General features: G+C 38.0%; 1 protein-coding gene across 2 annotated transcripts in view; it reads right to left on the bottom strand.

The window, feature by feature from the left end:
- Nucleotides 1–14422, bottom strand: part of IARS2 (isoleucyl-tRNA synthetase 2, mitochondrial) — a 38647-nt gene that overhangs the window by 7768 nt on the left and 16457 nt on the right. For both annotated transcript variants that reach the window (XM_055725745.1, XM_055725744.1), the window contains exons 10-14: nt 13859–13949; nt 13498–13649; nt 12336–12496; nt 4717–4819; nt 3993–4086 (exon numbers count right to left, since the gene is read on the bottom strand). In XM_055725745.1, the coding sequence (XP_055581720.1) occupies nt 3993–4086; nt 4717–4819; nt 12336–12496; nt 13498–13649; nt 13859–13949 (601 nt within the window). The remainder of the gene's footprint in view (nt 1–3992; nt 4087–4716; nt 4820–12335; nt 12497–13497; nt 13650–13858; nt 13950–14422) is intronic.

Below are 14422 nucleotides of genomic sequence, written 5' to 3'. Positions count from 1 at the left end.
CAAAAATATTTATAAGAACAAGATTACAAAAAAAAAAAAGGAGTATTTGTGGTGAGGAATAAAATAATAGTGGAAAATCTGTAACAACACATTTGTTATTTACAACTAGTTTACTAGCCACTGGTTTTTAGAGAAGTGAACTTTTCATGGAAATGGCAGTAATTACAACTTACAGGAGAGAAGAATTTAAACAAACAACTGATGACAAACAGCAAACTGTATTGGTCTTTTCTGACGGGAACTACATCTGGCAGGCTGGCTAATGTAGCTTACAAACTTAATGGAGGCCTGATGAACATTTTATCTCTGCAAAATACAAACATGGGTTTTGCCTACACAAAGCCTGCCTTTGAAGTAGCTCCCCTACCACAGTTTCATGAAAGTTGCAATGGTTATATATAAATTAATTAGAACAGTATGCAAGTTTCTTTGTAACTGGAAGAGTATGTCCGACAACCCAGAAGAGACTTTCCAGTTGTTTATTTTACACCGAGGTACAGTACATAGGTCATTAAAGAGAATTACAATTTATGATCCTTCTGGTTTAGATTTCAAGATTCCATATCTTTGATCTCACAGACTTTGCCTTTTAGATTAAACGTATTGTATTTTAATGCCAGGAACGAATCAGCTAAGATAAATTCAAGTCACTCAGTCAGCACAAAAATTTTAACTACTTAAAGATAGGTAAGTTGTAAAATAATCACATTCATTCAGTTAAATATTACTCAATAAGATAGGGAAAAATGTTATGATGTTGAGAACTACCATCATTGTGATACAAAACCATGGGTAAAAAAAGCTGTGTGACTTTTCCCAATGGCTTAACACGCCACAGTAGAGTCCCGTGTGCATTTTTACACGAAATATTTTGAAAACTAATAATCTCAAGGTGGTAGTGCAGCTGGCACTCTGCCCATAAGGAAAGCATCAAGACCTGTAGGAGAATTTTAAGACAGAATTCTCTAAAGTGGATACTCCAAAGACAGCTACTGAAATTCAAAAGGCTGAACACAAACTGCACTTCAAAGCAAGCAAGAAAGAAAAGTCCGAGGCACCACAGCGTGGTGTATTCAAAATTAGCAAGTGCTTTTGAACCAGGTTTTGCTATTGCCACAGCCTCTTTTTGGAGGCAGCGTATTAACACTCTTCTACCTCACAGCAATACTGTGTATTATTATCATACGTTATTCATGCATGAAGCATTCAGACTTAAATTTTAACATTGCACAAAAGAATATGGAAACCCTTCTTTCCAAAAATATCCGAGACGTGTAGCAAGAAACAGGATTAGAGAGCACAACAATAAACTGTTCAGTGAAAACAGCGTTAGGCAAACAGAGCACTAAACAAGCAAACAGAATTCCCAGAAAACTTCAGTAACAGTGAGTTTTTCAGAGCACGTTGCACTTGCGGATCTGCTCTCAATGGTGCGAGTGGGGTAGGTATTTATTTTATTTTACACGTAATCTAGTTATAACTGTACACTTTTGGGTTTGTGACTGCGGTTGCTAAATTTTAGATCTTAGTGTGTAAGTTGCACTCTCCTACCTGCCACCCTGATGATGCAGAACGGTTTGGTTAATTTGCCATTTAGCTAGAAGTGGTACCTTGGACAGACCTAGGCTGGAAAAAGGAAGCCAACCATAACTTAATGGAAAAAGAACAACTTTTAAGTAATTTCCATTAGAACTATCCCCCGCCTCTGGTAGGAAATGCACCAGGGAAAGCGTTACAAATACAACTGTATCCACACAATCTAGGGTTTAGGTCACTGAGCTTGCTGTCACTGGGCAATTCCTTTAACCTGTTCGAAACACTCATATGGCAGAATTTCCCTCTCTCCTTCCTCCTCCTTGTGTCCTTCCCAACCTGCCATATTTTTTGGAAGCAATCTGTGCAGCCATCAGCTAAAGGGGTGAATTTTGTAGCTGCTGCATCTTATTTAGCAAGCTTGGGCACAGCTCGCTAAAGTCCAGTGAGAGCTCAGGCCTAAGCTCCCCAAGGTGCAGAGACACTGGAGAGAACAACTTATTTTTGCGAGAGTGGAACTGGCAGGGAAATCTGCAACACCTTTTATTCCTGCTGGTTAGTAACAGACAGATCATTAATTTATAATTTTCCATAGCTCGAGTTCACGGTAGAGAGAAACAATTGACCATTATTCTCAGTTTTAGCCATCTATTCTACTCTCCAGTTGCCCTGGACTTAACTCACACGCTGTGAAATAGCCACCGCCGTGCACGACACTGTCATCAGAAGGCAAGCAAGAACCGCTGCTGTTATCGCTGATCTCCTGCCACAAACCCACCAGGCAGCAGTTTACAGGAGCATGCCAGCTTCCATATGCCTCTGTGCTTTCATGAGTTTGAGCCATGGGAAGTTCTTCCTGGTATGACATCCTTTAAGCAATTTTGGATTTGTGTATTTCATCCGTTTTCCCCCCAAAAGTACTTGGGAAAAGAATCCCATCAGTTTGTTTGTAAGCCTTGCCAATTATTTTTAAAGAAGCAGGAAGAAGTTCTGCAAAAAGTTTGAAAAGCTGGAGCATATTGGGAAATATAAACCTACTAATTCAACAGCTTCTCTTGCAAAGTGCATTTTTTCAATAAAAGATAAATTAAAAAAGTAATTTTATATGAATCACTGAGACTGTACTTCCACTTCTGGCAGTGGCTGGGAGCCTCAATTACATAGGAAAAAAGGTAATGCGACTTCCGTGCCACTTCTGAAGATAAAGGGGCTTGCGAGGTCACACTGTTAGTCCTTCCCCCAGCTTTTGAACCTGTGAGGCCACTCCAGTCACGTCAGACAGCAAAAGCAGGCGCCTTACACACACCAAGTTCCAGCAAGTTTCATGAAAATAGCTGACTAGGTAAAGAGGAACTTTTAATGGTTCCATGAAAGAAGAAGTCTGTACTGTGAAAGACCCAACGTTTATTAGACATTACAGAATCCATACGGGAGCCTTACATAAATGAACAGTGAATCAAGAGTATAGATTCTGCTGTTCCTTATAAAACAGGATGCCTTTCTCTACACAGGATTAGAGGTAGTTTTCGCATACTGAAGTGTTAAGCCCTTAAAGCACGCAAATATGTAACTGTGCATAAAATACCACTACTTTGTTTTACCTTTCAAAACCAAACCAGGAACATTTTGAAAAGTTTGAACCTTAATATATGTAAAATATATTTAAAAATACATGTTTGCTGATGGTACTGTTGCCTGAACACGTTGCTAAGAAATAAAACCTCTGGTAGTAACGTGTTTTATAATTCAACAAGATTGTTATCATGCAATTGTGTACTGAGGGATTAAAGTCCAACAGACTTGATGTAAAGGACCAGACTCCTCCTTTAGAAAGGACTCCCAACTTCAGACTACCCTCCAGGCAAACAGTGTATATTTCACATATTTTTATAGATCTGCTGACTAGAAACTACTGGCAGTAGGATCTTTATATAGCATATAGCAAGCATAAATATTTTAAGCCACAATATACTGCTTTAGTTACTGAAAGTAATGAGAAGTGAAAAAAGTACACCTATGCTGTTATAATTATAAAACTCACTTAGATTCAACAAATGATCTCAGTTTTGTTCTGCTTCAAATAGCACGCACAAGCAAAAAGTGAAATTTGTTAACTGAAAATAATTTAAGAGTTACTAGCTAGCAGCAAAGTACCTTGGCCATTTGTGTCGCGAAACTTAAAACAAACATGCTCTGATTAGAAGATATATGGTATACCACATGGCAGAATCAGTCAGAACGGAATATTAGAAAAATCTCAACCTCAACTATGCTGAAAATGCATTTGCCAACATTTAGTCCTTATCTTTACAAGCAAGAGCAGCTACACCAGAAGCCGTAACAGGTTTGCTGTTGGCATAACCTAGTTCAGTTTTGCTGATACTAACACCATCGTGCAAAACAATTATATTTTGTTTTCCAAGTATTTTAAAAGAAAGATCAACATATTAATTCTGTACCTTCCAAAACATGAGCCCAGGAAGTTCCACTGTCAAACCAGATGTCTAGGACATCCTGTCCCTTGACGTAATCCAAAACATCATGACCACCAGCCTACAGGAGAACAATTATTAAATAACGCAAACAGAATACTCTGTAATGCTTGTCAAAACTAGAAATGAAGATTTGGTTTTTGGACCAGTTTTGTACGGGCTCTGCTACCAATTTTGTGAGTGATCCAGATTATTTTGTATCAATTTTTCACAACAGTTTTCAGATAATTACTGATGAAAACCCAAAACAGAACAAGGAAAAATTACCAAAAAAATGGAGATGGCAGAGTAACACTACAGTTTGTGTGCTAGCTTAAGAACACAATTGTTAAAGGAACAATAAAAAGTTAGGAAAAACTAAATAAAATTTCTAATCTATTTTAATGATATTTAAACAGTTGATATATATTTGGCCTCATAATTTGGTTTATTAGGATGCCACTTTCCTCCTGAACTAAAAGGAGGAGGATGGAGTTCTCTGCCTGTGAGAAAATCTGATTGTGTGTATTCTGCCACGCTCAGATTTCACTTGCTGAATAGTCTTTTCACAGGACACCTTCTCACGAAGGTACAAGATTCAGAAGGATCATGGGAGCAGATGAAAGTTTTATATTATTCCCCATGGCTGAACTGTCTTGAGCGCCTTCTGTATTTGAAATTACCTTCAATTCAATTAGCGTCACAAAATTACCTTTGCTACAGCTTCTTTTGATAGTAGTTGTTCGATAGGGAGGGTCCACCATGCATCTGTTCCTTGCTGCTCCACTATTTTGATGACATCTGTGATAGTGTCACTGGGTTAGAAGGAAAAAAGACATTTATGAATTGATGAGTTAATCATACCTTTCTACAAGTATCCCTGATCCAAAGCGGTGAGATATACTGATAAAGAGATAAAGCTATTTAAACCTGTGATTTTCCAGCTTCTAATCCAGACATGACTCCACAGAGCTTTCTGCCTGTATTAAGACTTCCTACTTTGGTCTTCCAAGATGGGTAAGGTTGTGCAAAAACTGGACATATAGAAACCCGCATGTATCCAACGCAGCTTTTTTCTGCAAAAACTCAGGAACTGGGCACTCAGAAAAGATGCCCGCAGCTTAAAACCTAAAATCTACTGCACTTGCTATTTCTTGACCTTGAATTTAAAGAAACTAAACAACTATTGCCCTCCCTAAATATTTGCTCTCTTTGACAACAGGCTTCTTTTCTCCACTGGGTAGAGACTTTGAGAACTCACGTGGAAATGCAGTTAGTAAACTGCAGAATTTTGAGTAACAGGCATATACATTAGACTTCTGGTTGCCTGGATTCCCCTTTTTAGCAATTTATTTTTTAAATGGCAAGAAACACATATATAAATATATTAATTCCAATAATGTGGGAAACTGAAACTTATGTGCCCAGTAGAGGAATGATCATTCCACATGCAGTCTGAAGGCAATATACGAGTTCATATGGTATAGTGCCAGCCAGGACAAAGGTACTGAAATAAACAGATACTACAGAAATAAGAAAAATAAACCCCCCAAAAACTAAGCGCTTTTTCTGATGTGAAGAGATAATGCAAGCACAAGGCATGCAGTTCTGTGCACTATTTGTGACAAATTCAATCATGGTCCCCAGTAGGTAAGGCTATGGGGAATTGATTTTTTTCTCTCATTTAATGCCAAGCCTAGACATAAATTAAGATAGCTTAAAAACCGAAACAAACCCCACAAGTCTGACTCACAGAGCACTGACTAAAGAGGTGATTTTTAAGGCATCTGCTGTATTCAGGGAGTACAGCAGATCATCGTGAACTGCCAACTTCAAACTAAAACCACTACGTTACCCAAGCCACCAGAGATTTGTTTTTAACTTGAGAAATGAAGACTTAACTAATTAACTAACTTCTTGATACGGTATTGCAAAAGGGGAAAAAGTAAACCAGCGATCTAACATATTTTTCTTGAAACCACAAAAGGCAGATGATCTAACTTCTTTAGTATCATCACTGAGTTTTGCATCTGGACTTCAGCACAGTATTTTTTCTGCGCTGCTAGTAAGTTGAGCTACATCACTACAACATTTAGCGGACTCTTACACACAGAGTTGAAGCATAAAACTCCACGTACTCCAAGAAGATGAAGAACAAATTATTATTTAATTGCATGACATGAGGTGCAACAGCAAAAATACATGCAGTTTTGCTTGTAATTGTAGGAATAACATTGCAATGATAGACCAACAGTTTTGGATTACTCAATCAATCACAAATTAATCAATTTACTTTTCAAAGTAAATTCCTGTAGAACACGCCAGAATGTTTTCTGGAGAGAAAACCCACTAACCAATAACACTCACAAAGCGACAGCCAGCCAGCATACCCCCGCCATTCTGACCCTTTCAGATGAGAACGGGTATCGTTCACCTTCTAGTTTAATTATGATAGGACACAATTTATGGCTTTTTAATATATCTGCAAACATTTATCTTGGTAAAACAACATTTAGGAGCCCTGGTTCTGAATGGTATCTTTTCCTTTCAGAAATATTTGTACAGAGGCCTATTTGCCTGTATTTCCAGCTGTGAAATGTTACTTCTCCAAGACAAAAGCAAACAACAACTCCAGTCCTGATAGATAACTGCTGAATAACCCTTACGCCTTGCCTCCCTCAGGCTAAACCTTCAAATTCAGAAAGCTGCCAGGAAAAAAAAAAATAATCCAACAGGCCAAGAAGAAGTGCGTTTGTGCCAGTCAGACTCAACTATTCCACGGAATTTGTCTCTCTTGCATGTTCAGGACCTTCCACTGAAGAGGCTGGCTTTACACCCAGACCTTCAATGATGACCCAGACCGTAGCACCTGGGAACATTTTAGAAAAAGCAATGCAAAACATCATTTTTCACTCCTTGCCAACAGAAGGCTCCATCCTTGATTCTTCTCAAATACACTATCAGTGTATTTTTAAAGACAATTATGGATAACTAGTTGTCTTCAAGTGCGTATTTCAAGGGCTCTTTCCACAGTTCAATGTCTTCCTGTTACTGGCCAAGTCTTACCCATGGAAGTCACCAGCAGAAGACAGGGTAGCTAAATTAAATAGAGGAGTATTTACCCTCAGATGTGCTTATTACTACATCAGATGTTACTGCATGTTGAGTGATTCATGGAAGAAGTTATTCAGTGCTCGGGGCTCTGCCATCAAATTAGAGCCAGAAAATTTTTCTAATCAAGAATCACACCCGTAACTAGTAGAGAAAAAGCTACCAGCATGCCCTGCAAAGCAAGCAGAAAACATAAACGGGAACTAAAGTTGTCATCCACATAACTTTTCCATATTGCAAATACATTTCAGTAGAGGGACATAAACTCTAGTGATGAATTCATTTTCAACCCATATATTTTTCAAGCATTCAACAGGTATTTGATGATATCAACATCAGTAGGGATTTTTAAGAGGTGACAAATCCAGCTACAGACCAGAACTAACAGCTACCTTGGACACATGTAGGAGTATACTCTTAACAACGTTTTCCAGCAACTGTCTGGATTCAGTTTGATTGCAGCAGAAATCTCAGTTTGTCAGATACTCTATGCTTGAAGTAAACGAGATACAGCCTGAAGGGCCAGACCTATCACACAAATATTTGGAGAAATTAACAACGGGGATGGAACCTGAAACATCTTGTTAGTGCAAACTGTATTACCTGCAGCGAAGATGAACTGTTCTCCTTTCCACTGGAGATGGGGAGAGGGAGAAGGAGGAAATAAAAACTTGCTATCAGTCTCCCTTGGGAAACCATCAGAAAACGACTGCCTTCATTTACAGTAAGTATTGCCAACGCCACACAAGAGTTGTCTACCATTGCAGATACACCGTTACTACAAAACCTACTACGGACTAACCTTTTAGCCAGCGTTATGCAACGCAAAGGCTTACATGATTTTGAAGACACATTTTCATGACACATGAACTAATAGATACGATTATGCTACAGGTAAAGGTTTTCAGACAGCTGAAAAGGTCAGATTTGTGTTATCAATCACTCAGAAGAAATAAGGAGTCGGTGACTGTGAAGTCAACATTGTATCGAACAATATACTCAAAATTCTATCACAGTTTGAAATCAAGTGGGGAAAAAATTTTTAGCCATCTAAGGGGTTATTATTATTATTTTATTCAGTTTCCCTACAGACTAACATTAACAGGCAAGTGTTTTATAAGAGGAGACAGTTAAGACCAAAGATTTCCAGGATACCATTTCAACAAATACTTTTTCGTCCTGTAGTTTGAAAACCCCAAGACAAACAAACAAAACTTCCCCTCGCCCCGTTCCTCTGACCTTTTCCTAGGATCCTTATGATTAACTATTACCACAAGAGAGAGAAAAGCCTGCATCTGTATTGTAATGAGGAAGATTTTTGCCAAGTACCTTTATGTAAGGTACAAGTGAAAACCACCTTTCTCAAATAGCTACTCATCACTTTATAATCTGCAAGCTTCAACGTGAGCATGATAATTCACCGACTTAGCAATAAACACCATTGTAAAACTTTGCCCTGTATTCATACACTATCTAGAAGAACTTGCATTACGTGTCACTTGTTACGTTTTAACACTGACACCCCTACGGCAATTCACGCTACCACGACACCAGCCAATCACTCTGAAGTCTGATATTGATTATGCTGAACACTTATTTAATGTGTTAACAGAAATTAGGCAGCACTAAGATCTAGTCCGGAGGAGAAGAATACAGTGCCTGATGTTCTCTCGACCTCTTTTCGAACAACAGGGAAGTGGGCAAGTCACCTTCTTTTTTTATGTGACTGTCGATAGTGCAGCAGTAAGTATTTCTGTTACGGTAAGCTCCTATTGCTTGTAAGTCACTGAAATGTCTTAATATTTTAAAAAACATATTAGAGCACAGGGTAGATTTAGTTCAAAAAGTTTGGGGTTTTCTTTGTCAGAAATTGAAGTTACTTGTTAATCAAAGTCACAGAGAAGAGGACAAAAGTTCTCAGGCATTACAATAACCTTAGCAAAAGTACTCGTTATCACCAATATCTGAACCGCGAATTTGTAAAGAAGTTATTGCATGAGTTATTTAAGCCAAATTAAACTATGTATCTCACATTTATTCCTTGGTCTGAGCTACTACTGGAAATACAAATCTCTCATTTTACTTCTGGAGCTCTTTCTCTCTTCCATGACTTAGGGAATTTAAATATTCTCTTTAAATCTCTTAAATTTTGAAAGCTGACAAACAGTATCAGTGTTTATTTGTGCATGTTTTCTATTTAAAGTCTGGTTTTCTCCAGCTGTGCAGAAAAATCGCACAGAGTCTTACCTCTGTTTTCTTAATGAAAATGGCAATAATGAAAAAACATTCTCTCCTCTCTCTCTCATATAGGGTTTTCTTATTTTATATTTTTTTAATTCCTGATTGCAATATAATGTGATATACTCTGCATAAAGAATTTAATCATCAGTAGCATATTACATTTATAACTATGGCCAACAGTGTCATACAATCAAATGTCTTTTAGGGCTATGGGGGCCACAACAGCGAACAGGAAGACTGACGGAGATCTTGCACCAAACTTGTTGCACACAAGATTACAATCTAGCTCTTCGCTTTCACGTTAGAAAGACAGGATTGATGGTGTGGGAAAAATACTCCGTTAAGAGACGAGCAGTTGCATCTTGAAAGAGAAGCCTTCTGCAACCTTTCACATGACAAATTCAGGGGAAACTCAGAGGGAAACACAGCAGTTTATTTTAGGGATTTATTTTTCTTCTTAAAAATATGTTTACAGGTGAGACAAACAGGATCACTAAAGACCAACCATTGGTGCTCTCATATGTAACAGCAACTCCATGTGGACTACACTGACTTCCAGTGGAGATGCTGTTACTTTTGATAGCCACTCAAAAACTCCAGACGGCTGCTACGGGAAGCACATTTATCCAGCATTCAAGATAAGAAAACAGCTTTTGTTTTGAAATGTAAGTTCTTTACTGTTGTTTTAATGCTGTTAATTATTCACACAATCTGAATATGTAACTTCTTCAGCATTAGAAGTAAGTCAGCAACCCACTGCGATATGATTTTCAGCTATCACAAATTTCAGATATCACAAAATGATAATGCAAACAATAACAAAACACTTCGGCTTAGCTGTTTATTTCAGTAAGAACTGGTGTCCAGGAAAATGACCTATGAATTGACAGACTGCTTTCTAAATTTGCCTGTCATTTCTATAGGCCAATATTCTGTGCACTTTTCCTACTCTGGTTACTGAAGCCTGCTAAGCTAACTTTAAATACTTATAAATGAGTGTTTTACATTTTTCTTTGAAAATTGCACCTCTACTGTACAATGTTAGAAGTAAAGAGTACCGACTACAAATAAGCATCAAAAGCTGTCAGTCAAATGAAATAAATCTACTTTTCAAGCATATTGGACAGGTCTCTTTTTTCACCCACGCCAAGTGTCTCTCTTTTCCCCCCAGATCATTCCTAACCAGACATGCCATACTGCCTCTTTGTTCCTTCACCTGCCCCCGTGACTGCTAGGGCAACACCTACACACAAAGTTCGAGTTGTTAAACTGTTGCAGTTTATCACACTAAAATGCCCTGATTGCCACATAAGGTACAACCCCAGCAATAATCTCACACAACTCAAGCGCTTACAAAAGACATGCTTTTTAATACAGCTCACTGGCTTTCAAGGTAATTTCACTACAACCTAAAGGAATTTGCATGCAGCCCTCCTTTCCAACGCTTTCTGTACCAACTGGGTCAGCTCCTCGATGTTCTGAAGGAGCTATTGCTTCATGGTGCCTTTCACATTTAACTACCAACTGCTGAACTGTTTTTCACTACACGCTTATTTTGCTGCTAAACCACATATTTACCAATCTTAAGCAAGCACAAGTAATACAGTCAAGCCTACTCTTTAGATAAGCCTAGAACAAGTATTCCCCAGAAACTCTATTTTTTATGTGAACACACACTTACTTTTTAATACAGTAACAATTTTTGCCGTAAAATGATTTTACACCCCACAGAGCCTCCATCCATTTATTTCCTGATGTGTGTCAGCATTATTCAGGTACTATAAACGACTACAGTTATTGTGCTTTTTTCTCACAGGTATTGCCTGCTGCAAGAGAGTCAAAGTACGTATCTGTGCACCTACACACCCAGTCGTACTAGGTGAAGCTAAGGGCTAACTGCTTAAAGTCCATTCCCTGCTCCCCACACCCTAAGCCTCACCTACTACTATGCTTCTGCGCTCAGCCCAGCGGCTGGAAAACGTGCTGGACTCTCTGAGGTGTGTTTATTCAACCCCAGAGTAAAAACAGTTCTGCAACACTACAGTTCATCTCCAGCTATGCAATCTTATCATCCATAATGAATCTGCACAAACGACTGTAAGGTTAAAGGTGTGTAAAATGGAATTACACTAGCATCTCTCAAGACAGAAAACAATTATGGAAATAAACAATTAATGTGGAACTGCACAATACTATTTCTATAAAATCATTCCTTAGAGGATATTCACAAGTCAAAACATCTGTTCCCCTATTACTCCTTAAAATGACAGAATAGCATCGTATTTGGTTGAGTTTTCTTGTTTTAAAGCATAGCTTGGATTTTCTCAGCATTGCATTGTCTGGAATTCCTGAAATGCATTGTTTGCAATATCTGGATACTATTAACCAAAAAGATGGCAGAATAAGGCCAGCATCTGAAGCTTTAGACGTACCAAATCATATAGCTAAAGGCCAGTCACTCGCATTTATCGAGGCTCTAATTTTATTCTGAAACGAGGTGCAGTTATTTATTCTGCAACCGATTTGGTTATTCCACTTCAGATATCTCATTGTCCCTACTCAATTGCCAAAATCTATTTTAACAAAATATCTGTATTGTTCAATTGACAGTGCTACAATTACAGTTGCATTCTATTCTAACTACAACCTGCATCTTACTTCTTGCTTAAATAGAAAGGCCAGTGATAACTGCCAGCTCACTTAACTTGAAGATGAGGGCTGAAAGCAGCAATTACTATCAAGGGGACTTTTCAGGTAACTTAAATATCTAAGTAAATTGACTCCTATTGCTTATGTACAAGCCACCTTCAGCAATGAGTTTTCGCTTGTTCTAATTTATAGCTGAATTAGTTCTGTGGATAAACAGCTACAAGTAAAAGTACATATTTGTACTTAAAGAGTTAGAAGTCTTATAATATTGTGGTACAACAAACAGTGCTCATTCTTTCGTTTTTCAGTACAAAAAAGCTAGACAAATACCTGTTTATCAAGCATTCTCCTGTGTTCTTCTGATAAAAAACAGGAATCGGGACACCCCAACATCTTTGCCGTGATATACACCAAAATGTCCTTCTGTCCAGCATTTCGAGCATTCTGTTCACTGCAGACGTAGGAATAACTTTCACTTTTTTCAGCACTTCCTGTAAAGTAGATAGTGAATTGTTGAACATGCTTCAGCATTCAGACACACACTGTCTGTGCTACCAAGTAAAAAAAGGTATGCGTCTACCCTTGCACTCCCAGTACTGAATCTACAGTACAGTTCTTGGGCAACTGTCACATTTACTCTGTTTACTTCACTGCATCTTGCTCTTCAATAACACACTTTGAACGCTGTATACACTGTACCTTTCCCCACAGAGCAACCAACACCTTTTTGCCAGCTCCGATTCTCTAGCAGACACACCCCGAGGCAAGTTAGAAATGGCACTAGTGTCTCTAGCTGAAGATTAATAGCTCAATGTGCCTTGTGCTCTTGTCTGCTTTGAAACCCCACCTTGATACATACTGCCTGTATTACGGAGTCTGGGGTACCACTCACTGCCAACCCTGATGAGTAACACCGTATTTTCCTTCATTCTAGATACAGATGAATACGGAATAAACACCTCATGCCCTAATTAGAATGAAATCACTGTTACCCAAGACAGCCTAAGGTGCTGGTCTGAGTTTTCTGTGTGAATGTACATTATTTCAAAGAGCACTGTATATTAAAAAAAATATGTTTTACAGTTATTTAAAACAGGACTGTGGCAAAATTAACAGAGGAGCAAACAAAAATGTCTGACAATGCAAGGCTACCACAACAAAGGCAATTTTCATTGTAATAAAATTGTGTCTTCTGATATAATTACCTGAAACTTATTTTTTAAATTTTTTTTTGGGAAAACCTCTAAGAAACTTATACATCTCCTGTAAATACACTGAACAAATCTATCAGTCAGTGCATTTGTTCTGCATTATATCATTATTTAAAAAAAATAACATCCACCACTTCCACAAATGATTAACGCTTCTCAACTACTGTTTCTAAACCCTAGAGAATAACATATTCTGGAGTGAGCTATAGCACAGTTGCTTTGCTGATTCTAAATGGCATCAGCTGTCTTTAAATGTCTCTTAACAAAGCAAAATTATATACCTGTGCTGTAGCCTTGACACTTGCTGTGTTTACAAACCACTGTTTGCTGGCACGAATAATCATTGGTTTTTTAGTCCTCCAGTCATATGGGTAACTGTGCACATATTTCTCTTCTTTTAACAAACTCCCAGCTGCCTGAAGCATCTGAATGACTAAGAGAAAACATAAGGCAGGATTAAAATCGAATTTGAACATACTGCTACTGTTGACCTCAATTCATTCCTATAAATGATCAACATATAATAAGAAGTGGTTGTGCCTCATCCATATTCAAAATGGGTTCAGTTTATACAAACCCTCAAAATATAACTGCAGGAATGTAACCGATAAAGTAACAAATAGCTCAGCATCAAATACTCACCAGCTTCATTCCCTTCTTCAAGGACATTCTTGTTTTGAAGTTCAGGACCTGCAGCTTCCGTAAAAAACCCACCTTCATCTACAAGGCAATCCTAAAAATAAATACGTTAATCATGTCAATAAAACACCATGTGGCAATTGATCACCTTTTTTGTGTTCAAAAATGAGTTAAGTACTCCGCTGAGTAACTACTTTTTTGTTGAATACCAAAGTATGTTATATCTAAGTACACTTCAGATTTAGTGAATTGCAATTCAGTAATCTACCAAGCAAGTGAATTTTACGTATCAGAAGAAGGGAGCACCGTTACATTTGCAGATATACCACAACTGCCTTACATCAAGTCACTGGTTAGTATTTAAATGGCTTCTCAAATTAACAGTGAAAACCAAATCAAACAAACAAACCCCCTCCAAAAAAATTCTACCCCCAAAAAACCCCAACCAGAAATAGAGTATAATCAGGTTTTAGAACATCAAGCTTAACCTCTTTAAAAAGGTAAAAGATAAAAGATGCATCTTCGCCTCCATCAAACCCAAACTGGTCTGCATAACTGAACTGTATT

Source organism: Falco cherrug, chromosome 13, assembly GCF_023634085.1.
Source record: "Falco cherrug isolate bFalChe1 chromosome 13, bFalChe1.pri, whole genome shotgun sequence".
Taxonomy (NCBI): Eukaryota; Metazoa; Chordata; class Aves; order Falconiformes; family Falconidae; genus Falco; species Falco cherrug.
This window is presented reverse-complemented; position numbering and strand designations above follow the sequence as displayed.